The 26,884-nt window shown below is 40.6% G+C and overlaps 2 protein-coding genes across 4 annotated transcripts in view; one reads left to right on the top strand and one right to left on the bottom strand.

The window, feature by feature from the left end:
* Positions 1-2,955, top strand: part of LOC133638504 (potassium channel subfamily T member 1-like) — a 66,390-nt gene extending 63,435 nt beyond the window's left edge. The window contains exons 27-31 of one of the 2 annotated variants that reach the window (XM_062031176.1): positions 353-481; positions 669-960; positions 1,069-1,131; positions 1,194-1,278; positions 1,413-2,954. In XM_062031176.1, coding sequence (XP_061887160.1) covers positions 353-481; positions 669-960; positions 1,069-1,131; positions 1,194-1,278; positions 1,413-1,530 — 687 coding nt within the window. In that variant the 3' untranslated portion in view covers positions 1,531-2,954. Of the gene's footprint in view, positions 1-352; positions 482-668; positions 961-1,068; positions 1,132-1,193; positions 1,279-1,412 lie in introns of both variants that reach the window. The other variant, XM_062031177.1, reaches the window with a different exon arrangement.
* Positions 62-20,412, bottom strand: LOC133638503 (calmodulin-regulated spectrin-associated protein 1-B-like). 2 transcript variants are annotated; one of them, XM_062031173.1, is made up of 20 exons: positions 20,305-20,412; positions 20,049-20,197; positions 19,478-19,653; positions 14,422-14,684; positions 14,178-14,339; positions 14,017-14,097; positions 13,034-13,093; positions 12,709-12,850; positions 12,460-12,599; positions 11,118-11,214; positions 9,019-9,145; positions 8,758-8,843; positions 8,573-8,654; positions 6,135-8,427; positions 5,915-6,051; positions 5,632-5,840; positions 5,425-5,512; positions 4,360-4,481; positions 3,946-4,064; positions 62-3,871 (listed from the first exon to the last, which is right to left on the bottom strand). In XM_062031173.1, the coding sequence occupies exons 3-20, from the start codon at positions 19,650-19,652 to the stop codon at positions 3,581-3,583; spliced, it is 4,674 nt and encodes a 1,557-aa protein (XP_061887157.1). In that variant the 5' UTR covers position 19,653; positions 20,049-20,197; positions 20,305-20,412; the 3' UTR covers positions 62-3,580. The 2 variants fall into 2 exon arrangements, with proteins under 2 accessions (XP_061887157.1, XP_061887158.1); XM_062031174.1 differs by lacking the exon at positions 13,034-13,093 and having other exon boundaries at positions 20,049-20,363.
* Positions 20,413-26,884: the final 6,472 nt, after the last annotated feature.

The following is a 26,884-nucleotide window of genomic DNA, read 5'->3' on the forward strand; positions in this document are numbered from 1 at the left end:
ATATATATATATATATATATATATATATATATATATATATATATATATATATATACACACACAAATCAGCAGGTAGCACCCAATGATTTTTCCCCCTTGCAAGACAGAGCTTTTCTGCCTGTCTCTCACACACCCGCTAGGAAAAAATGTGTCAAATATTGGACATGTTCGCTGACAACAGAGAAGCAGTTATGATGCTAATTTTAAGATCATGGTAATCAATTAAGCAGAGTCTTCTGCGGTTAATCAGCTAAGAAACATACCTTAGTTGTTTCCAATGCTAATTTTTCTAAAAAAGTAGTAGTCGTTAATTTCTTGTCAATATTGTAATCTTCTTTCTTTTGTACCTCAGATGAAAGTAACAGAGGGAGACCTATGGATTGGTACTTATGGAAGACTCTTCCAGAAACTCTGCTCATCCAGTGCGGAAATTCCAATAGGGATCTATCGGACAGAGTCCCACATTTTCTCCAATTCTGAAGCAAGTTTCTCAAAACAACATATACACTCATTCTAAGTGCATGTTCTGTTTAAAACCTTTATGGAAATGGGTTATGAAGGTCTTGCATAATTGTGTTAAGGAAATAACAAACTAGCAGCAATCAAAACGTTAGATAATATTATCTCTGTAAAATGCTCGTTTTGAGTTCCAAACCAGTCTTTCTCAGTCTCAGGCATCTGTCAACGAGTGTGAGGACACAAAAGACCGGAGTCAAGAGTCCCAGCGCCCCAACGACCAGTCAGAACGCCCTCTGCTTAGGAAGAAGAGCATGCAATGGGCGCGTCGTCTGAGTAAGAGAAGCATGCGGTGGCAGGGAACGAGCCGGGACTCCACCAAGGACAATGCCCAACGCATCGCCCAGCAACGACTCAACCTCTACCGACGCTCTGAACGGGAGGAGCTTTCTGAGCTGGTGCGCAACCGCATGAGGCATCTAGGGCTTCCCACCTCAGGATATGGTGAGAACCCTTGGTAACTCTCTTCGAGAGCCATATCAGTTGCAAAACCAAGTTTGCATCCTAAAACTTTAACTACAACTGTATCTGTTTCTTGTCGTATTGCTTTAGAGGACTTGAACAATCTGACAGCCTGTGATGTCATGAACAGAGTCAATCTGGGATACCTGCAAGGTAGTGTTTGTTCATTTATAGCCTGCATTTTGATTCAGTTTTCTGATTGAACTTTGTTTTAGATGAGCAGAACGAACACCAAAACACCCTGTCCTATGTCCTGATTAACCCTTCACCAGACACCCGTCTGGAGCTTAATGATGTTGTGTAAGCATTACTTATTTTTTGCATCGTTTTGTCCCTTTTATACAGAAGTGCAATTAACATTTTCCGCAGAGAATTATGTTACTATGTATCAAGACAAAATAGTAACATAAAAATCTCCCTCTATTGTACCTCAGGTACTTGATACGCTCCGACCCTCTGGCTCACGTCCCTGAGGAGCCTCCAGTCCACAGCAGCAGTCTGAAAGAGAGGCACGAGTCCAGCTTTGAGACCAGAGAAGACACACAACACTGATGGCTTGGTCTTACCTGGAGGCCTGCTTTCTCCAGGACATGTTTAAACTCTATCAAACCAGCAATGCAGTCTTTTGAGTTTCTCTTTTTGGAGCAGGTTACCTAGTGAACTCCTCACACTGACAAAATACAGCAGTATTCTGATTGATTTTGTTACAGCTTCGAGATCCCTCAGGTGAAGTATGTGAACATCCAGCTCAGCATCTGTGTAAAATAAACGCTAAAGTATTTGACTACTGTACTTACACAAAGTGAAAAAGCTGGTCCCTCCTTGCCACAAGTTGGACGCATACAGTTGTCCAAAAGGTCTTGGTAAAATGAAGAATTAAGATTCTGTTAATTTTTAATCGATTTAAGCTGGACTGACAGTACACGTTGTGTTTAAGCTTTCCTTAACTATTTATTACAAAAATCTGTGCAACCACAAGTTTTTTTTTTAAGTGTTAAGGATTTTAAGGCATATTTTTGTAGCTGGGCATTAGCCGTATAGTTATCCTCTAATGTTGAGGTTTTAATTTGGAGGAGTAACACTGATTGGTATCTACGTTTCTACGAGGCTCAAGGACTAAATGCAATACTGAGCCACTAGCAATGTATTTGATCTGTTCTGTTCTGCATATTTTGATGTTAAAAATGGTTTTACTTGACATAAAGTACCAGTCAAAAGTTTGAGAACACTTTTTCATGCTATTGAAGGAGAAGTTGTGTCCAAATGTTTAACACGTTCTGTAAATTATTAATGTAATGACCTGTACTTCATATGTTATATTAGATATTTTTTCTTCTGAAAAAAGTTCTGTATTTAGAGTTTAGATATTTATAGATGACAAAGAAGCAGGTGGTGCCAAATGACACGAGTCAGAGTTTTTTTTCACTGTCACTCACCCCTAAATGTGTTGTACTGTGTAGCTTGTTTTTTAACTCTTCTGTATTACAACAACAATTTTGTGGTAACAAGTAACAGTCAATTTTAATTTTAATACAGCTTTTCAAAATAAATTAAATTAGGATACAATGAAATGGGACTGTAACAGAATAAACTCATAACAAAGCCTGTTTCGTTATTTTAGTAAACATAACTGGTACAAAATATACTACTCAAAACTGTACAAAATGCAGCAAAAGAATATCAAGTATTTTGAAGTTGTAATTATTTTCCCATCATGTTCCACTGACAGTCATAAAGGGAAACCACCAGGCAGCTTGATGAGCATTAAAAGCTACATTTAAAACATTAATTGTTGTCCAGTGAATCCAGTTAAGAGGTGACAAAACATTTGACAGCAGGTCAAGGATCTCAGACGTCGCAAAATTGAAAATTGCACTCCAAGAACATGTGACGTTCCCGGAAACAGCAACAAACATATTTTAAATAAACAGAATAGGTTTGTGTTGCCTGTGTTGTCTACTGCAGGACAGACCTTCCATGAAAAATGCAAATAAAGTCCAAACGTTCCTTACTTCTGCAAACAGGAGGCTAAATAGTAAAGAGACATAACACACACTACTATAGCAAACATCCCACTCATGAACATTGTGAAAGTCTCACCTCCATAAAAGTAGTTATCAGTAGCACAACTCAGAAACTTTTATCCTCACCATGAATAGAAACAACAAACCTTGTTTTTTTTGGTCAAAAGTCGGAATCACTACCTTCTCTTCTCAAGTTGCACTTTTGTATCGACGGGGCCAAAGTCCAGCAGCATTTTTTTTGAAGGTCCAAATCATGTGCAAGTGACAATCGGTCCATCAAGGAGTGCCAAAAGAATGCAGGATGTACCTACAGGCTAAAACAAAAGTGTGGCATGCAGAACAATAATAAAATAACAATAAATAGTGCATTCAGCTGTGTTTCCTATTCTCAGACATTGCTACAGTCGGACAGTGAAAACAAAACATGGCAGCCAGATCTGTGATGTGTTCAGAACAAATACAGAATACATAACAAAACTTCATATTAGAAAAAAAATAATTGCTTGTTCTGAACACGTCATATAGTTATTGGGTCCGGCCCAACAAAACAGAAATACACAGTGTCCACTTCCCTTTTCTCACTTCTTCCTCGCGCTACCTGGCCTCTTGACATGCCACAGGTGGTTGTGGATGGTCAGGGCGTCGACACTGACAGACACTGACTTGGCCGGGATGACGGTGAACTGCTTGCGATCCGAGCTGTATTTGTAGAGCCGTTCAATCATCTTGTGAATGATGACACGTGGCCCAGTGCCGGTGAATTTGACGATCTCCTCAGTGTCCGGTGTGTATGAATAAACAGCGCGGAACTGACAGCCGCCGTCACGGAAAAGGATGATGAGATGATTTGACTCGCACTTTTCCAGCTCCTGTGAAACACAACAACAACGTCTGCCATCAAGCACAATCCGAACAAAGAGATTCTTGAGTTGCTCCCACTGACCTCCAGGATAACATTCTTCTGGGACTCGTTCACCTTTCCAGCCAGGCAGCAGTGTGCGATGGCATTGATGATGATGGGCTTGTTGGATTTGGAGCTTGGCTCCTTAAACAGTTTGGGCCCTTTGTCGAACACGAAGCAAAAAGTTAAGTCTATAATCTTATTCATCATCCTGGGTCTTAAGGTTGGCTTATCGAGAGCAGTATCAGTATAGGGTGGTGCCTTAACCTACTGCTTTGTTGCTAATTGGGAATAGGGCTGACAGGTGCAAAGTAATCAGCTATATGAAGCACTACACTACCAATGGCCCTAGCAGAGAACATGTGTAGCTTCCATTAGGCTTGGACATAAACATTTAATTTTTAATGTTGATCTCAAAACTATATTTACTGATATGTCACAGATGTGTCCACTCACCATTGTACTCGGTAGAAGTGATGGAGGAAGCGATGGAGCCACTCTCCCAATCCCGCTCCATATTCCTGCTGGAGGCTCGACTCAGCACAGGGAATGAATCCATCGAGCAGACAGACTCTGCCCTGCAAGACATACTCAGCTAGTGAATCAGGCCCCTGGACGAGTGTGGACTGAATGTAACGTAATTTATACACAATATTCAAATAACAGTTTCCTATATTACCCAGTTGCTTGGTTGACAAAATAAACCAGCGTCTGATGAGTCTTGTGTGGCATTAACAGCTGTGGCTGTAGGAAACCTTTTTGTACAGTTTTTAACTACACAAGATAGCAGTAGTTGCTTTTGAAGCATCATGAGTGGTCTGAATCGAGTAGAATTACCTACCCTTACAGAATTGTGCTACCTAGCTGTGTGCTCCTTGCTGTGTTGTGCAATACAATAAATATACTGGTCAAATAATCACCTTGTGATCAAAAAAGCTGTGTACGGTGTTCTAAATTAAAGTTTAAAAAAAAAAAGTTGTTATACTGTATACATTATTATTTGCAGGAGCGGGGGCAGCGAGGCTCAGATCGTAGAGTGGTTGTCCAGAAACTTGAGCTCTGCAAAAAATGTGCCACTTGCCGAGATTTAAAAATTGTATTTCTAAAAATTCACAGAGTTTTAAGAGTTATTTACTTATTTTTAGTCATTGACTTTACATCCTAATTTTAATTTTAGCATGAATAATTATATTTTGTCTATTTTAGTTTAAAACTAAATTAATTGAGAAAATAACAAATAAAATAAGATATTTTGGTTTTCCCACATATAACATCTTGATTAAAGATTCTGAAACATCCTGAGGATATTTCATATAATAATTGCAAGTTGAATAATACTTGTTTTTAAAATAAAATACTGTAAAGTGCACTGAGTGTGTAGAAAAGTGCTATATAAATCTAATCCATTAATATCATCATTATTAATATTAATGTTAAAGTTTAACATTTCTAAAATACTAGTACTAAATTCTACTGTTGTGGTTGAACAACATGACTCTTAACATGTAAAGGGGGTTTCACCTCTGTGATTCGGCCTCTCCATAGATGACACTGTCCACCTCTGTAGCCAAAGACAACGTGGATCCTCGAAGACCGCAGCTTAGATCAGCTAAAAGTAGAAAATACATACTAATAAAATTACTTTATGTCCATCAATATTCATCTTTGATATTGTACTGTTACATGCTACTTTCACACAAAAAATGCTAACATTCTTCTGGTTCTTACATGTTGTTGATCCTTTACAGGGGCTAGTAAAGTCACCACGGTGCAAAGATTTAGATTTGTTCTTGCGGGATTTAAATCTGGGTTTTGGCTTAACCTGACCCTGTTCTTCCATCAACGCCTCCTGCTTTCTACGCAGGTACTCCTGCTTAATTAGTTCTCGTCTGGCCTTCTCCTCCTCTTTACGAACTCGATCTTCTTCTGATTTTCGTCTGGAAGAAAAAGTAAATAAAGACCCTCTGCACATACACCCCCTGGACTTTTATTTTTCTGTGTGAAAGCGTACCTGGCCTCATCGCGCTTCAGTTCGCTGTCTACTTCCTGTTGCTGTTTACGTAATCTTGCCTCCTCTGCTTTGCGCTGTTGTTTGAGGAGGAAGGCCGCGCGGCGTTTGGCCATCTCATCCTCTGCCTTCTCTTCATGCTGGGAGAGCAAAGGACAAACCAGTCATTAAAAGATTAGACTCTTGATGCACCACGTCGTATGTCACTCGTGTTGAACTTCACCTTAAAGAAAAAACCAAGCACATTCTTCTGTTCGCCCTCTGTTGTGTCGTCCGTCATAACACCAGCATCCCCCGTGGACTCCTTCGGCTCGGAAAGGTCAACCTCAATCAGTTGACTTCTGAGCCTGGTGCTTTCTTCTCCACCCGCAGATTCAGTCTCTGAGATGTCAGCCCTGTTCTCGACATGTTCTGCGGAGTGTGACGCAGTCATGTTTGCAACTGTTGCATCCTGTGGCTGAGCATTGACAGGAGATAGACAGGGTTCCTCTCTGGTGCTGCCATGGTTATTATGGATTCTGAAGGTTGTGCGTCTTCGAAAGTTTTTCTCTTGCCTTGAGAGCTCAGTGGTAACTCCAGCATCCTGACCTCCTCTTCTAATCTCCCTTGGTGAAGTTGCACCTTCAGTTTCAGACAGCCTGCCATTCTTTTGCTTTGGATTAGAGGTTTTGTTTCGCTGGCTGGAGCTCAGCTTGGGAGGACAACGAGTGGGAGTAGAACTGCTGTCGTTGAAGTCAACAAAGTGGACGGCAAATGATTTAGAGTCTAAAGTGGGAGAGGGTATTGTGTTAGGAGCTGCTTTCTGGTCTGGTTCTTTTTGTTCTGGAGGTGAGACCGCAGTCTTCTTCATGAGCAAGTCTTGCTGCAGTGAGAGCTGCACCATCTGCTGCTGAATAGCACTGATTGCCTCATTGAGGAGATCTATGGAGTGGGAGCAGTCATTTGTGTCAGATTCAGAAGCCCTATCCTGAGCTAAGGTTTTCAACCTGTTGTCCAAATTCATCTTTCTTCCTTCTGTCTTTGCCTGAACATTTATAACCCCAAGACAGGAGTCATCCTTGCAGTAGGGCACCTTATCTTTTTCAGCCTCTGATAGTTCCGCAGAAGGCGAGTGTTTGAGAGGTAGGGGAAGTGTGTCACTCCTCCCTTCACCCTTCTTTACGATATTTAAGAATGCAGCTTTTCCTAGTTTCAGTCGCTGCCGCGCTGACAAGGTCTCCATCCTCTTCTTTTGGTACTCGATTGCACGCCTTTGCTCTTCTAGTTGCATGTGAAGCTGCAGCAGCTCTGAAGGCACCACTGGAGGACTTGCCATCATAGTCTTTCTCACCACAAAACCAGGGTCTTTACCTTGCCATCCGGGACTACCCTCACTTTTCAACTGCCATGGAGGACAAGGAGTAATGTCAGAGTATTCGGGTGTGGTTTTCTGCGAGCTGCTAGTGCTGGAGAAACTGTCATGGAGGCCGAGCTTAAGCAGCTTTCTTTCTGCAAAGCTGGTCATTTTGACACTGGCGCTGCCCGAAGCGCTGCAGCTGCTCGCACAGGACACAGTACTGAGGCACGGGCTGGAGCATCCACTTCTGTCTTCCTTATTGTCTCGCTCACTCACTTTCACGTCTTCTCTTAGCTTGACAGACTCAACATCTAAAAATTCACACAACTGTCCTCGCAATAAAGCAGTTCCCTTTCCTCTCTGTTCGATCAGTTCGACATCCTCTTCGTCATCTTCAAAATCTGCAATGTCCGAGTCAGAATCTAGCCCTGCCTCTGGGTCAGAGGAAAGATGACTCTGACAGTCTGGCTCTCCAGATAAGTGGAGGAAAAAGCCTTGAGGCTGTTTCTTCACTGGCATAGAAGTTGACCCTAGTCTTGGCGACAGGAGAGAGGTGGTTGGGACAGATTCTACCACAGGTATAGGTTTAAAGGTAAATTTACCACATTCAAACACTGGAGATTTCCGTAGTGATTTATGCGGAAGATCTGGGGTTGTTTTAACGACAACTTGCGCTGTCCTGGACCAACTCTCCCCACTCTCTTCCTCCTTGTTCAGGATGATGCTCTTCTCTTTGGCTGGCTTTGTAATGGCAGGCATCAGGGGCTCCAGGTAGTAGCTGTCCGCTTGCAAGTCAGGGGTCAAAAGGCCCATGTCGGAACAAGGAGAGCAATTATCGTTAGAAATCCTCCTGAGTGTGGTCGTAGAAGGTATTTCTAATTCATCCTGTTCCATGTCTGTCCTGAGTGAACGTCTGGGGAAAGCAGAAGGGTGCATCACAGCAACCAGCTCCTCCTCCTCTAGTATCTCCTCCTCATCCTCGATGCAAATGTGACTGAGGAGGCTTTGCCCACTGAGTCGGTGCTGATGCAGTTGACGACCTGGACCGTGCGTGTGTTTGGGTGTCATGACATTGGAAGCCAAGCTGTCTTTGCTGATGGACCGAGCAAGGCTGATAGTGTCTGCATTCTCCTCCGAAGTAGGAAAATGCAGGGCGTAGGGTGCCGGTTGGGATAACGGCCTGGGTAAAAATACCATCAGTATTTATAAAAACTCAACTATCTTTGTCGAGGTCTAATCTTCTAAAACAGATTGTATTTGGGTCTCATTAGATTGTGCGATATGCTAAAAAATGTGTCTTCTTAAAGTGAAATGTCAACACTCACCTCTGCCTCCTCTCTGACCAGGCTTGTGATGAACTCTGACGCTGCTTATCTGTACGTGTTAGAGAGTTACACTGATTCCTCACTGCAGGATAGAGAAAGCATGAATTTTCTTGTCAGCCCATCATCGTGGTTATGTAAAGTCTGAATATTCTTCTACGAATACATACCGTATTATATTTTATTACCTGTAACATCATCCTCAACTCCCCACGGATGTTTCTGTTTTAGAGGCACTAAAGAGTGATGAGTGCTTGGAGCGCTTTTTAAAGTGCTGCGAGGGAAAAGTATATTTTGAATTACTTAAAAGGAGCTGAGTTCAGTGTTAGTTACGTGTTTTTCCTATTCTATTATAGCACATTTCTGATAACCTCTGGCAATAATATAACAATAATTTGTTGATTGTTCCACATCCATCTATAATAACAGCCAATTAGAAGTAACTGCACCTGAGGTCCGGGTTTGGAGATGAGGTCAAGATTTCAGCAGCAGTTACTGTCGTCGGGAAACTACGTTTCATGACACTGGAGATGGACGCATGGGATCGAGAGCTCTTAGGCTGGAGCAGTAACCTCGCTGTAAAGATGTGTGAACCATATGAAAACACAGTGCAGATTTGTTTATACCTTGTTTAATAAGAAACACTAACATAGCAATTCATTAAAGGGGAACAGCAATTTTTGGGGGAATTTTGCCTATCGTTCACAATCATTATGAGAAACATGACGATGGATATATTTTTTTTGCATTTTAAATATTGAATAAATCCGATCAAAATTTAGCTTACAATGGAGCCTATGGGAGCCGTGCACTTCTGCCTATAAAGCCCTTAAAAAAACAACCAAACACCTCCACTAAGGTTTTATATACTTTATGTAAGTTTTTATGTAATCTAGTAAGGGTACATAAATAATAACATTTAACATTAACATATTTTGATCATTTTAAGCATACGCGGCACATTAATTTCAAAAACGCATCACAACATTTGTTTTTTTTTCTTCAGAACTGATTATTACTCACTGCAGACTTCATGAGAGCCAACATACATAATAAAACATCACTCACTCAAAACGTCTGCTGTCATTAGGATGCCAACTGCTGGGATTTTCATATATTCCCATTTAGATGAAGAATGACTCATAATCCTCAAAAAAAAAGGGGAAGGGGACAGGGGGGCCAAGCGTCTTTTCGTGTCATCCTCACCAGTTTCGGGTCCTAAATGGCTGTCAAAGTGTATCAACTTGTCGGAATACCTACTCAGACGTCTTCTGTCCAGGTGATATGCATGATTTATGATCTAGAATAAACTTACAGGGCGCAAGGAAGCGAGGAAGCAGCAGACCACTCGATGATGTAAACATAGGGACACATGGAAGTGATCATGGCGCCGTTATAAATAGTTTGTGTGCATTAGTGCTTATAATAACAATATCCCTAATACTTGGTTAATATCCAAATCACAAAATGTAAAAGGAATATTGTTGGCGTTTTTTTAATGGTTATTTATTGGATTTTATGGGTAAAATAGGCGAGGTTCCACTGGCAATACATACAAAAAATCTATCCGTCGTGATGTCGTTCATAATGATTGTGAACGATAGGCAAAATTCCCAAAAAAAGTGCAGTTCCCCTTTAAAGCTGCTGCATGTCGCTGGCTCAAAATTATTTTTTTAAACCCAAAAATATAAAAACACTACCAACAGCTAGCGCAGTGCTTCTCAATTGTTTTGTGTCATGACACGCCTCGGGAACAGAAATGTTCCATAACCCCCTGCATGGAATAACTATTGAGAACTTGATATTTATTTGTCAGTACAACGCACTGTGTGAGTTACATTGTTTATATATGCAGCTGACAACAACTCATTTAATTTAATTCCTGTCACAAAATATCCGCCTCTCCTGTTAGCTCTGTACACGTGTTGCTGTGTGCTTACTACTTCTACTGGGTAGAACAAGAAGCCTGTTGATTAGAGTGAGCAGTGTTGCCACCGAGCTGCAGGCTTGTGTATCATTCTAAGATAAATCCTAGATTGTAAGCACAAATAATGTACATTTCCACTGCTGCTTGCGACCCCCCCTGACACCTCACCGTGATCACCCACTATTTAAAAAACACTGGGCTAGCTTATGTTCCCAATCCATGGTTTAAAAGAAAAAAACTCAACAAATAAATTTCTGTATTTGTCACAATAAAAATTTTAACTTAACTTGCCATTCGGTCCGAATTAAATAGCAACTGTCTCGCATGCACAGTGACAAAGCAGATTCTCAGGAACAAAAGGCTTTAAAAACGGATGCCAGATTAGTTCTTATATTACTAATGGACCAGTGTTTGAAATGATAGACTATTCCAAACACTGATTTTGAAGCATAGCGTTGTTCTTTTGTTGCAAGTGTATATATTAGAATGGCATAGCTTACATAGTCGGACCATTTCATGCAGTTTGTTCAAACGCTAACCCCCTCTGGGCATCCACCTATCCGTGACATGCAGCAGCTTTAAATGACTTTTGAATATAAGTAAAGGCTGTGATGATTTTACCATCTCTGGCTTCCTTAAGGTCCCTGGGTTGTACAAAGTCTGGCTTTACAATTTCAAACCACCAGAAGAGCTCTGCGACAAACACCAACACATTATTCTGCCAGGAGGAGGAAAGGAGAGTAAATACTGTATTATAAACTAATCCATATTTTTCTGTATTCATCTTATCATAGAAACACTTTGTGACTTAATTCTACAGAATATACAGTGCAAAGCTGTGGCATGTATAGCGAGAGTATGGACAACCCGGTTTCAGCCGATCTCCTCATTGATTGGTCAAAAGCCCTCACGTGACTACAGGGCACCTTGTTATGTGGAGTGTTTGCCGTGTAAAAATGCCCTGTTATGAGGCATGGGAATGCGCCACTCTACACAATACATCAGATACGATAAGACTAGGGAGCAGCAGAGAATATGGAGAGATTTTTGGTCAAGAACATATTTAGGTTTTTTCACTGTTGACGTATTTCTTGCCACTTTATGTTGTATATTTTTATATGAGATTTCCAGTTAAATTTGATTATCTGTTATTATACCCAAAATGTTGTTTCTTTTATTCTGTTAATGTCTACTCCGTATATTTGTATTTGACTTTATCTTCTACTGTTACCGGTGATTTGTCCAGAGTGTGCCCTGTTTTCCGCCCGAATGCAGCTTGGATAAGCTCCAGCCGCCCCCGCGACCCAGAGAGAGACAAGCAGTAGAAAATGGATGGACGGATGGATATTTACCGGATAGCATTATTTTAGTTTTACCGAGATTGAAGGATAGTTTGTTTTTGTCAAAGTATCTCTTTAATTTGTTCTTATATTATTTGTATTAGCTTCTGTGTGTTCTCTCCTTAACAAAACGCAGATATTGTGTCACGTCACACAAGACACTGTAATCGAGCGCTCTCGAGTGTTGACGGCAAACCTTCCCTTCTCATAGGTGTCTCTTTTACGGGTTCGGGGAAAGCAATGTAAAATGTTTCCGCGCTTTTCGCGGGTGGAGCAGTCCCATGCTGAACACCTGGCATTTTTACATGTTGAAACAAGCAGTATAAATAGATGGATGGATGGAAAAACTAACGCAGAAGCGCCACAAACAGAACATCAGCTCAACCTTGGTAGCAGTCATGGCGCACTGGAGTCACGTGAGTGCCTTATGACCAATCAGGTAGGACATTGTCAAAAACCAGGTTGGCCAAACTCTCTCTACACACAACTCTGGTACAGTGTGTGTTCTATTGAACCCTAGAGGCCAACAAAACAGTTAAGGAAGGTTAGAGCCAAGTTCCCACTTTTTCCCCCAATCTTTTTCTAGGACATTTCAGTGATGTTTTACATTGTTATTGGCTCACCCGAAGCACTGAAGGACAATACAGCACGTCTTCTGGCTTAAGATAGAAGCACTTGTTCAAGTATTCATTGGAAAACTCATTCATCAGCTGGATGTTGTACATGCTGTCTGCTATTGAAAGGACGTCTTTCAGGCAGATATCTGTAAAAAGGATGCAAGAACGGCAGAAGTTTGCATTACCATACAAAGACAATAAATTATAGTACAGGCTCTTAAGAACTACGTAATGAAATGATGGCTGCAACCATACCTTCAAGTCTAATGAGTTCAGGGCAATAGAAGTGGATGAGGGCCAGAAGAGCTGCACCATCACACACATCTTTACACAGATCATCCACCAGGGGGAAGTGCTGAAGTGCCCGTCCTGACAGGTGATCCCTGCGATAGCGCACCTGAAACAGGTGTAAAGTTCATGAACATGTCTCAACAGCAGCCAAATATTTCTTAACATCATATATCATATTGCATTGTCTCTCTCTACCTACCTATCTCTAAATATATAGTATACACAGTATATCATTTAATGAAGAGGGGGGGTTCAGAATGGGATGGAACAAAAAAGCTGGGTACATTACCACACGAGAGAACTCCACGGGCTCCAACAGACAATGGGCCAGAGCATGCAATATATCGGGCTGGTAGGGAAAGAGGATAAATATGACTCGGGTGATGTACTAGCAAGCAAAGGGAGCGAGGTATAACTTTCAGCAGGTTGCTGTGCTTCACAACCAAAATAAATTAAGTTTGCATGCCAAGGACGAGATGGAGGGTGTGCAGAAATACTTTGCGGAGGGTTCAACTTATGGATGTAAAAATAGAAGGGTAATGTCCTCTTTGCTGAGTTTTCTGTATGTATCTTTAAAGCCTTCTCTAGATATCTGCTCATTTGTTTTGATGCCTATTATAATGTTTTAATACTTACTGGAGGTTTAGACACAGAGTAACATACATACACAAGGCACAAAGACACACACGTATACAACAGGAAGCTGCTTTATTAATCAAACTTACAGGTACCAGCTTCCAGTACCATTTAGAGGGAGACTATCATCCAAATGGTACAACAGGAGGATATTTGATGGGGGAGACACAAACAGGAAGAGCAACAGACAAAGTTTAGATAGTAACAGACTCATAAGCTTTGTTGGGACACAAAAGAGACAACTGGGCATCTGTGAGTAGCATTGTATCTAAAGTCAAACATAGTCATGCATCCTATAGGGCAGAACATGGTCGATAGCTTATTGTGTTTGTGATCTAAAAATGCTTATCACATCCCAGTGCAAGTGAATACAACAGAAACAGGGTGTGCATCACAACTAAAGTGCATTAGGGATGTACTGGAGGCATTTAGAGGATGTGATAGTGAAAGGGAGTCCATATTATACTACTTTGTGGTATCCCTGTGGGGTACCAACATCATTTATATGGCACTTTATGATACAGATGTAATGTGACAATATAGCGTCTATGATGTCATGCTATTTAAATTCATTAATGCATCAAAAGAGTTACCCAAGTGAAGAATTAGAAGTGATACTTGCACTGCTTTATTTACCTTCTGGTGGCTTGGTGAGTCCAGCAGGTGCTGCTTCATCTTCAGCTCTTTTTCTGAGATCGCCCTCATCTTCGTGTTAACCTTCAGCGACAAAGATGTAGCGTGGGTCAACCCAAAACAAATCCATGCATTAATGCAAAAGCTGTGGCTCAATTGTTCACCTTGTTGATCCAAAAGACCATGGCATCTTCCAGATCGAACGGCCGCTCCTTGGAAGCACTGAAGTTGGAGAAACGCTTGACACTGGACACCACCTTCTCCACGCTGATAATCTCCTTTGTATAGGCCATCATGAGGGCATCAATCAGGTGCATGTGGGAGCTCTACATAACAGAAGACAATACACAAAGTAACGTGGATGAAAAGTGTGCATACCCAGGCCTAGTAACAACAAAGCGGACACACCATCCTGAGAGGAATGGAGCTAAGATCCAGAGCGGAGACGTGTGTGTTCTCAGAGTCTAGCACATGGATGCCCCTTGAAGAGAGGGCCTGGAGCACAGACTTTGGGCTTTGGAGAGAGGCAACTTGCTCGCCACGCAAGATGAGTCTGCACACACGGCAATATATCTCCCCAGAGAGCAGCAGGTGTATGACATGGGGCTTGATGTGCTGTTGCTCATACTGGTCGATGTAAAAAGGATCGTGCAGGTCCGCGGGCATGTGATCTAGGGAAAAATAGACATGCATGCATCATTATATCCAGTACACCAATGGTTCTCAAACCTTTTACTCCAGATACCGCCTCAAAAATATTACGCTTTGCAAGTACCACCATTATTGCTATTTCTGTTGACTATCACTGGCTTGTGGCTCATAACTTAAAAAGTCATTGTATTCTAATTTTAGCAAATGGTTGGTTAATAACCGTGTATTTGTACAATTATTTCATTTGTATATCTCTTTTACAAACAACAATTATATTGTAGTTTTTAAACTTCATTTACCAATGCAGTACAATACATATTACATAAGAGAGACTATGAAAATGCTGATGACTATGATATTAGAAGGTCTCACGTGAGACATAAGGAAAACACTACGACAGAGTAGCAATCCCTGAGATCGATAGGTGCACCATAGAGGCTTTGAACAGTTAAGCCTGCAGGATTTAGCGGTGATTAAAAAGCTGATGTTGTCCCAGCCAGACCTGGTGTTTCCTTGCTGTGGGACGAAGACATGCGGTAGCTATTTTAGTACACCTTGGCGATGTTAATCCAGAGTCACCTGGTTGATTAAGAGCAGAGGTTACGAAGAGAATGCTCAGACATGTGAACACAGTAGTCAGTAGTGGAGTCTAAAATTCTACATTTGCAAAGATGATGTAATATTAAGATTTACCAGTAATTTTAATGTGTTAATGCAATAAGAAGTTGATTTAGGTGATTGTCGTTTGCCTTGCATTATCCTGAGAGATGTTAAAATGGCATTGTAAACACCAGCTTTGCAGATGCTTGTTCTACAAATATTTTGTGTTGTGGTAATAATGATCTACTGGGATACATGGTCTTTATCACATGTCATAGTAAAGGTAATAAATTACAGCCCTCTATGAGGACAAGGGACGCATATATTTGAGTTGTGGCATTTATTTATTCACATGGACGACCCAACCAACAAATAATTAGGGCATGTGTTGTATTAAGGCAGAGGCTTGAATTTTAGGAAATATGCAAGCTCGACTACTAGCCCATTTCTGAACCTTGAGCTGTCCCCACAATGTTTTCTCATCCTTCCTGGTTGCCATGGAGATGATAATGGGGGATACCAGGCCTGGTAAGAGTGTTCAGGTTTTGTGGGAATTACAAATCAGATGATCTTAATGACAGTCAGGGCAGGGCGATCAGCTTCTCTGCTCTGCAGAAGCAAAACAACTATTTTTCCAGTGTACAGCTTAATGCCGAATCCTCCACAGGAGATATGTTAGGAAACATGGCATGGTATTTGTATTGCTCCATTTGTAGTGTAATAATGCTCATTGTCATTTCTGTATTATTATTTATTTCGCTAACTGCTTCTTTGCTATCACTTTCACCATCATATTTGTACATATCGTATTTGCTGATGTTACTCTATTGTTGTTGTTGTTGTTGTTGTTATTGTTGTGTTTGCTGCTGTTGTTTTTGTCTTGCTGTCTTATCCCCCTCTTGTCCCCACAATTTCCCCCTCTGTCTTCCTTTTTTTCTCTTTCTATCCCCTCCTGCTCTGGCCCGGCTGCACCAAATGATAATATAAATACATTTAATAAAGTCAAATACAAATAAGGCAACAAGAGAAGTATCCTACACTTCTCTTTTGTAAAGTAAATCTGAACAGCCGATATGGGCATCTACATCAACTATATGATTTGCCTGAGAAGCTGGACAGGACAACAAAAAAAAAGGAAACATGGCACATAAATTCAGACAACTATAAGTTTGGATTACTGAGGAAGGTTTAAGGTAAGACAACTACACTTGTTTTTTTTTTAGTTTGCAATCACCAAACATCAATATAATGATATGACTTGTAAAAAGTTTATTGTTTGGTTGAAGAAAGTTTGACTAAACATACAGACTTCAGGTCCATCCCATTAGGCACTTAAACATGTGACTGTCTCACCAGGACAGATGAACAACACCATGCACTGTATTTTCTACCTAATCTAATGAGAAGGTTTTGGACTCCACGCAGTGCGTGACTGGTGACTGCTTTACTGAAAAAACACAAACATGAGTGTATGCATTTCACTACACAGACACTATGGTTATTCATACATTTGGACATGTGCAATATGACATTAAACAATACACAATTCAATTCTAGTCACAGCCAAAGAAGAGAAAAAACAAAAGTCAAAGCATCCTGCTGACATCAGCTTTTGATAACCTAATTATATCACACTAAGTGTCAATTCTGTTATCAGGAAAAAGAGAAGGAGAGGTGCCATGAAGTCTCTGTCCTACCAACACAGTTGACGTCAAGAGGAGACAATCAGATTAGGAAACGGTCCACTGGAGTTGGTGTCTATTATGGGCAAATGATCTGTGCCCTATGTGGCACATAAAAGTCAACCCATTAAACACAAAGTGACCATTCAAAAAAAAAGCTGTAGGATGACCAACATAAGATGTAACACGCAAACACCATTTTTTTTTAAACGTGTAATTCATTAACACAGGTGATGCACTCAATATGAGTTTGCAATGTCTTTAAAAAATGCCGATGGTTATGACTGATGACTAAGTGATTGATCTGGAGCTCACACTCCCTCCAGAGAGCAGTCAGAGAGTGACACAAAAACCCACTTCAAAGGGGTAGTTTCCACACATTAGCTCACAGCCTCTCCATGTAGAACAATTTTAGTGGAGCTCGTCAAGAGCTGGCAAGGCTAGTGACCTGTATATAAAAGCATTGGCAGATCATGAGGGTCTAGCAGTACTGTCTACCCACAACATGGATACAGTACTGGACTATCGTTTTGTTATCACTGCAATGCCTTACATTAAGACACGATTAGACTTTAAACAATAAGTGGATGGATATTTGCTGGCTGTATGTACAAATACCTGACACCAATAATATTAAAAGCACAATAATTACTAGTTTGAACATTCCGTATTACCTTAATTAGTGGCATCTGATCAAATAAGTTATATTACCAAATTACTCACTGGGTGTGTCTTGCACAAATTGTTGCCACATCCCCAAATAGACAGCAAATAGCTGATTGTAATTGCCTTTATTGCCTTGTATGACTGATACATTACCCTCTAATGAAAAACATGAATGTCCATTGCAGAGGACACTGACATTTTGGAGCTTACAAACAACCCTGGAACTATGGGAAATAATAGGGTATCTGCCTTAATTTAAAATAGCATGTTTGATATTGAGGACCTATGATGATTTTTGTCTTTTCTGACTTATAAATGTGTTAAACTGTATGTATCCGTGTCAAAGTGTCAAATCATAAGGTACATGCATTTTGGCAATACAGAGCTGCAAAAAAACAGCCGATTTTAGCGCTATTTTGTCACTGAATGTCGCATGTCAGTGTTGTTGTCCGCATGCCAAAATTAGATAATGAAAATAAAACTTTATCTTAAATGTTTCGTGTTTCCTCAAACCAAGTCGTAGTGCTGATCTTTTTCCATCGGAGTTTAGCAGCTAATCCAATTTTGTACAGGTCCATCTTGACAAAACAGTCCCTTGTAAAATTTTGTAAACACATACAAACACGTAACGGAAGTATTTATTTTATAGACACCTAGACATTAGGGCATTAGACGAGAATGATTAACACATAAGGCTCCAGGCAGCAGCCATAACAGTCTCACAGCCTGAAGCAGAGAAGGAACTCCTCCCCTTCTGGCTGATAGCTTATACTTAATGCCTAAATAAGTATGATCACCTCACTGTGACGTCACAACGTAGCCAGTCTTAAAAAGACTGCAAAACATAGCTGGCAGAGGCATCCAAAACTATGTGCAAGCTCACACATAAATGCATGAAACTTTTAATTTGACGCATTGTCTAACACAGATGTTCAACATTGTATCAACATCTTTAACTCTAAAAAGATAAAACAAATCCTCATAGATCCCCTTTAAATAATAATAATACTAAATTGGCCCTAGTGTGTGAATGTGAGTGTGAATGTTGTCTGTCTATCTGTTGGCCCTGTGATGAGGTGGCGACTTGTCCAGGGTGTACCCCGCCTTCCGCCCGATTGTAGCTGAGATAGGCTCCAGCGCCCCCCGCAACCCCGAAGGGAATAAGCGGTAGAAAATGGATGGATGGATGGATGGACTAAATTGGCCCGAGTGTGTGAATGTGAGTGTGAATGTTGTCTGTCTATCTGTGTTGGCCCTGCGATGAGGTGGCGACTTGTCCAGGGTGTACCCGGCCTTCCGCCCAAATGCAGCTGAGAGAGGCTCCAGCAGCCCCCTCCCCCCCGCCGCCTCGAAAGGTACAAGCGGTAGAAAATGGATGGATGGATAATAATGGATTTGATTTATTTAGCGCCTTTCTATTAGATACTCAAAGCGCTCACCGGGGAGCGAGAACGCATCATTCATTCACTATACATTCACAGCTGGTGGTGGTAAGCTACATTTGTAGCAACAGCGGCCCTGTATAAATAACTGTATAAATGCTTTCATAACATAAACAAAAATAGTTTAGACTCCAGTGGCAAGCAGATCAAAAGAACACGAGATGAGAGCAGTTTGTGTAAGTCTGAATTTGTTTTCTTTTCCAAACGTTTTTTTGCACCCACGTACCATTTACAAAACATCTGCCATCACTATGGCCGAAAGCCTGTCATACAATATTAGGATTTAAACACATTATGGCTGGGCTACTCAGAGCTATTTATCTTGTTCAATGGCCTGTCTTGTTACCAACAAACACCATTGTAGCTGTACTGTGTAAAAAGCACAGGGAGTCGGAGTCAGTGAAAACACAGAGGGCGTCTTACCAATGCCATAAGCTTTGGCCAACAGCCAGCGGAGATTTGCTTCTATTTTGGCCCTCGCAGAGTCGTACAGGTCCTGTGGAACAACCAAAATCTCCATGCTTCCTCCTGCATCGCCATCCTCCTCTGCTCTCCTCCTGGTGCTGCCCCCCTGCCCAGCACTCACCGCCACATCCATCCTGCACAAAGACACACATACAGTACTGTGCACTAGTGCCCTTGCAATGCATGCAGGTGAGAGCGTGACGTCATCCGTGAATAACACACAAGCTGTTGTCTGTCTCTGGATTACAAACATATGCAAAATTATATAAAAAAGAGATAGACGTGCATGTTCTTTTTTATACTGTGAGCAGCTGCTGGTCGGTGTTTTAATTCATTTATACAATAAAAAAATAGGGTACTTTATTAGCTTTTACCCAAATGAAGCAGTTAGCATGTTGGTGACAGTTAGCCGCCTTATTGAGACTTGACAGGTTGACCGGTGGATGGCGGCTCTCTTTAACGTCTAGCTAGCTAAACCAGGGTAAAACATCGACATTAATTATTTTTAAAAAATTAAAAAAAAACATACCTTTAGGAACACATTAGCTCCGTCTCCGCTCTGCTGCTTTCTTGTGTTGGTACTGGAGCATACTCGCTAGCGCCGAGATGACGAGGACTCCTCCCCGCCCCGCGACACAAATCTCCGGCCTCTCCGGATAAAGCCGCAGCTTGCCAGCACTGTTGATTAATCCGATAATAATAAATACATCACAATTTGTTTGAAAACCACGTATAATATAGTTTTGGAGGGAAAATCCAAATGTTCAGAGGATGTGGCTAATTACTGTTTGCTGGCATCGCTGCCGCTGAGGGTGGTGGATTAGCGGTTGTAGGAGCTTGTCTCTATGGGGACGGGAGTCGTTGGGCGAGCATGCCTGCAGTACCACTTTTCACCAGCTGAGGGAAATGTAGGCTCGCGTAAACAGATAAACAGCACTAGAACAACCGCTCATCTTTAAAATAATCTACCTTAATGGTGCTCAAAGTTTTTTTTACCAAGCACCACCAAAGAAAAAACTTGGGCTGACCAACATTAAAATAAAGTAGTGTAACAAAACAGAGGTTTTATTTAAAACGTGTGTTTTATGTTATTGGCCACTGTAACATTACACGGTTTGAACACTAACACTGTGTTTGAATAAAGGAAAAATAAAACACTGTACCAGTAGAAGGGAAAAACAGGTAGCCTCTATATTGAAACTATATATATATATATATATATATATATATATATATATATATATATATATATATATATATATATATATATATATATATATATATATATATATATATATATATATATATATATATATATATATATATATATATATATATATATATATATACACACACTACCGTTCAAAAGTTTGGGGTCACATTAAAATGTCCTTATTTTTCAATGAAGATAACTTTAAACTAGTCTTAACTTTAAAGAAGTACACTCTATACATTGCTAATGTGGTAAATGACTATTCTAGCTGCAATGTCTGGTTTTTGATGCAATATCTACATAGGTGTATAGAGGCTCATTTCCAACTATCACTCCAGTGTTCTAATGGTACAATGTGTTTGCTCATTGGCTCAGAAGGCTAATTGATGATTAGAAAACCCTTGTGCAATCATGTTCACACATCTGAAAACAGTTTAGTTCGTTACAGAAGCTACAAAACTGACCTTCCTTTGAGCAGATTGAGTTTCTGGAGCATCACATTTGTGGGGTCAATTAAACGCTCAAAATGGCCAGAAAAAGATAACTTTCATCTGAAACGCGACAGTCTATTCTTGTTCTTAGAAATGAAGGCTATTCACACTATATTGCCAAAAGTATTTGGCCACCTGCCTTGACTCACATATGAACTTAAAGTGCCATCCCATTCCTTACCCATAGGGTTCAATATGATGTTGGTCCACCTTTTGCAGCTATTACGGCTTCAACTCTTCTCGGAAGGCTGTCCACAAGGTTGCGGAGTGTGTTTATAGGAATGTTCGACCATTCTTCCAAAAGAGCATTGGTGAGATCACACACTGATGTTTGGCGAGAAGGCCTGGCTCTCAGTCTCCGTTCTAATTCATCCCAAAGGTGTTCTATCGGGTTCAGGTCAGGACTCTGTGCAGGCCAGTCAAGTTCGTCCACACCAGACTCTGTCATCCATGTCTTTATGGACATTGCTTTGTGCACTGGTGCACAGTCATGCTGGAAGAGGAAGGGACTCGCTCCAAACTGTTCCCACAAGGTTGGGAGCATGGAATTGTCCAAAATGCTTTGGTATCCTGGAGCATTCAAAGTTCCTTTCACTGGAACTAAGGTGCCAAGCCCAACTCCTGAAAAACAACCCCACACCATAATTCCTCCTCCACCAAATTTCACACTCGGCACAACGCAGTCCAAAATGTACCTTTCTCCTGCCAACCTCCAAACCCAGACTCGTCCATCAGATTGCCAGATGGAAAAGCGTGATTCATCACTCTAGAGAACGCGTCTCCACTGCTCTAGAGTCCTGTGGCAACATGCTTTACGCCACTGCATCCGAGACTTTGCATTGGACTTAGTGATGTAGGGCTTAGATGCAGCTGCTCGGCCATGGAAACCCATTCCATGAAGCTCTCTGCATACTGTACGTGGGCTAATTGAAAGGCCACATGAAGTTTGAAGCTCTGTAGCAACTGACTGTGCAGAAAGTCGGCAACCTCTTTGCACTATGCGCTTCAGCATTCGCTAACCCCTCTCTGTCAGTTTACGTGGCCTACCACTTTGTGGCTGAGTTGCTGTTGTTCCCAAACTCTTGCATTTTCTTTTAATAAAGCCGACAGTTGACTATGGAATATTTAGGAGCGAGGACATTTCATGACTGGATTTGTTGCACAGGTGGCATCCTATGACAGTTCCACGCTTGAAATCACTGAGCTCCTGAGAGCGGTCCATTCTTTCACAAATGTTTGTAGAAACAGTCTCCATGCCTAAGTGCTTGATTTTATACACCTGTGGCCGGGCCAAGTGATTAGGACACCTGATTCTGATCATTTCGATGGGTGGCCAAATACTTTTGGCAATTAACTGTATATATACAGTTTATTTAGGCGGTATTTTCACCATACTGGAAATACAATTGATATGGTTTGATGGATACAATGAAACACAATTGCATAAAAGGTCAACATATTTTTCCACTTTAGTGGTACTTTAGTCAAGTGATTATTTGGTGTACCAGCAGTTGAAGCTTACATACCACTAGTGGTACACGTACCACAGTTTGAGAATCACTGATCTAGCTAATCCTAATTATCCATGTTTGATATTTGTACAACATTTAATTATTAACTATTTATCTTTACCATTCCTCTATTGGTTCTGTGTGCACCAATGTAATTGTAAATGTTTATTATTAGTAGTAATTCTAATAATAAACTCTGTCGGTTTGGGTCCTACAAAGCCGAACGTGACGCTTTTATGTCGTGTTTTTTATTACTTACATAAGTATTAATACTAATAATAAAAACTTACAAGGACACTGGTAATAATAATTATTATTACAGTAATAGTAAGCATGGGCGTCGGAAGTGGAGAGGTAAGTGGGGATTTTGTAAAGTTTTTTTAATGGTATACGGGTTATACTTGGTCTCCAACAGCAAAGCTGGCTTATGTCGTGGAGCTGACAGTACCATGGGAAGAAGGGGTTGAAGAGGCTTACGAGAGAAAGAAAAAAAATTCTGACCTGGCAGCTGAAGCATCCCAGAACGGCTGGAAGACCAGCATTTTCCCAGTAGAGGTGGGATGCAGGGGATTTGTTGCCACATCTACCATCAGCCTGTTGAGAAAAATGGGGGTGAAGAGACGTTCCCTCCAACAGGCTATCAAGTCCATGTCAAGTGCTGCCGAAAAAAGCAGCAACTGGCTCTGGAATAAGCGTAAGGACCCCAACTGGGCAGTAAAATAAGAGACAATGGTATGCGGTCAGGCTTAGGCCTGACTCAGGGAAAAGGACGTCCCTGCCATGCAGAGTCCGACAGGATATGGAGGGTATGGCATGGAGGGGGGTGTACCTGGGACGCTGGATACACCGTTGAGCCCTCTGGAGACGTTGTGGACTTCAATCAACGAAACGTCAATGAAGCAGGGTGCCCACCCGATGACCCCAATGACATACTTTAAGATACTTACCCTCCCTTTCACCACTCCACACCGACTGCTACCGTCAAGATTGTTCCTACTTACCAAAGGGATTGAAACATCTAGTTCTATTTGCTTTACTGAATAGCGCTTTTCTACCTTTAAGTTCCTTAAAGCACTTTGACACTATTTCCACATTCACCCATTCACACACACATTCACACACTGATGGAGGAGGTGCCATGCAGGGCCCTAACCACATCACATATCACATATCAGGAGCAAGGGTGAAGTGTCTTGCTCAAGGACACAACAGACGTGACTAGGATGGCAGGAGCCGGTGATTGAACCAGGAACCCTCAGGTTGCTGGAACGGCTGCTCTACCAACCGATTTAAATATGTAAGTAAGAAAAAACACAACATAAATGTGTCACGTTCGGCTGTGCCGGTGTAGGACCACAACACAGAGAAGAAATTATAAGAATAATAACAAAAAGTGCACTCAAAAAGTAGTGAGGAAAAAATAACTAAGGATGCACACATAAGGTGTGAAAAAAACAAAAACGCACATTAATGGCGTGGAGAGGAAACCATTAACACTACACATGCGCCGACGCAGAACCACAGGAAACGAAAAGTGTGAGTGAAGCCAAAGAAAAGGAGATGAACCCGACTGGAAGGGTGAACCATCAGGTCAGTGATTGGACTGGAGACTAAGTAGTCCGGAGGAACTAGGAATCAGGTGTGCTGATTCCCATTCCCTGATAGTTAGCATCAGAAATATTTTATCATTACGGTTTACAGTTAGTTTTAAAGTACCACACATTTTAAGGGTCACACAATAGAGGCCTGACACGAGGGTGTGAGGTTATTGCGAGCGGCAATACTCATCAAGATAAGCTAGCAGAGGAGCAGTTACCAAGGAAACTGGAGTCAAACGGAACACAAACAAGTAGAGGTGCACAAAAAATACATTAATATCCGAATCATGATTCTTATTCACCCCGATTCTAAATCGATTCAGAATTTTCAAAAATCGATTTAAAAGAACGTATATTTTATTTTTTTTAAACATTTTAATTAGTATACATTTAAAAAAATATGTTTTAGGCCATCATTTTAATGCGACCAAAAGGAGATTTTCTAACCCGTAACCTGTTTTGAAAAAGTTTCATTATAATTATTACACCAAATAAGAGAATCAGATTGAATCGAGAATCGTGTTGAATCGAGAATCGAATCGTCACTGAAGGAATCGGAATTAGATCGTTAGGTGCCCAAAGATTCACACCCCTTTGGACAACTTTTTCAACCCCCTTTGGCGAAGTATATCGGATTTTGGGGAGAAGGAGAGAACAGACATTTTGCGAGGAGCCACAGGCAGGATGTCTCCCTTTCTCTACTTGTGGCCATGAGAGAATTGTATTTCTTTGCTTTATAGTCAATCACACTAAAAAATAAATCTAAGATGGTGAATCTGAAAATTGACCACGACTTTGTGAGCTTTATTGGCGATTAAACGAACAAGGAGAGGGAGAAAACGTTTTCCTCCCTTCACGTAAATAAAAGCTTTTTGCATCAAACATTTTGAAACAAGGATGAGGTGCTAAAACAAGGTACCGTATTTTGCGTACTATAAGTCGCAGTTTTTTTCATAGTTTGGCCGGGGGTGCGACTTATGCTCAGGAGCGACTTATGTGTGAAATTATTAACACATTACCGCAAAATATCAAATAATATTATTTAGCTCATTCACGCAAGAGATTAGGCGTATAAGATTTCACCGGATTTAGCGATTAGGAGTGACAGATTGTGTGGTAAACGTATAGCATGTTCTATATGTTATAGTTATTTGAATGACTCTTACCATAATATGTTACGTTAACATACCAGGCACGTTCTCAGTTGGTTATTTATGAGTCATATAACGTACACTTATTCAGCCTGTTGTTCACTATTCTTTATTTATTTTAAATTGCCTTTGAAATGTCTATTTTTTGTGTTGGGTTTTATCAAATAAATTTCCCCAAAAATGTGACTTATACTCCAGTGTGACTTATATATATTTTTTTCCTTCTTTATTATGCATTTTCGGCCGGTGCGATTTATACTCCGAAGCGACTTATACTCCGAAAAATACGGTATACATCTATTTGTGGCAGTATAGGAGAAAGTTGTGTATAAATGTCACTTTTGCATTTCATTACACATAACTGTGGTGTGTTCAAAGACCCTTGATTAAAGTTAGAAACAGAGCTGTCAATATATTTTAAAGACAACAGGAAACATAACCCCCAGGAGATGCACTAATAATAATATAATCATGTTTAATTATGATTTCTGTTACCAAACAGATGATAATCCTACACCAATCAGCTAATCTTGATTTTACACTCTGAAGTAAGGGGAACCTTGACATATTTATAATCATATTTAAGTGAATTACAACAGGTTGTATGATTATCTAAAATCATATTCTGGCCACTTTATATTAAATATGTTGGCACCTTTTTGTAAAAAAAATAAATAAAAATAAAAATACTTTTTTTAAACAAATCTTAATTATTTAGGGGGGGTTATTTAGATATGCTCTAGACATGGTACTCCCATCTTTAACGAGTCAAAAACCTAGTAAAGCTGGTTTCCACAACATCCATGCAATAGTTTTTAGTGCATTTAAACATATCAAGTTTGTGTGTGTATGGGGCAGTGACATTGGGTTTAGGGTGGGATGGGGGCCATTTAGGAGTCTTGTGTTTGGGGGACCAGTATTTGGTGCTACGCCCCTGCTTGTAAAAGTATGTATCTTTATTTTAGTATATTCATAATGTATTGTTTTTTCAAGTATCAAACACAAAATGTCTCCTAATTGACAATATACGGAGTGAGAAAAATAGGAGGCTATTAAGCTACTGCAATGCTACTAGATTTCTAACAAATACACCCAATGGTGGCGCTGTTAATCAACCCCACATTTTGACCCCAAAAATCAGATTGACTTAAAATTCTCACCAAAAAGATGCTCAGTCCTGAAATTTCTACCAACCTATAGAGAACTGGCGAGCAAAAATCTGTCAAATTTAGGCAAGATTGATTGAAAAAGATGGCCGTTGTCAAGCAAAAATACTTTGCAGGGGCTCGGGTGGGACTAACTAACTGCCCATCAGTGTCCTAATTTTTCAGTCGAAGAGTACATATAACATATGCGTTGGGAGCTTACATAATAATGAATTCAAATATTTAAGTAACAGCT

This window comes from Entelurus aequoreus, linkage group LG21 (genome assembly GCF_033978785.1).
Source record: "Entelurus aequoreus isolate RoL-2023_Sb linkage group LG21, RoL_Eaeq_v1.1, whole genome shotgun sequence".
In the NCBI taxonomy this organism is placed as follows: domain Eukaryota; kingdom Metazoa; phylum Chordata; class Actinopteri; order Syngnathiformes; family Syngnathidae; genus Entelurus; species Entelurus aequoreus.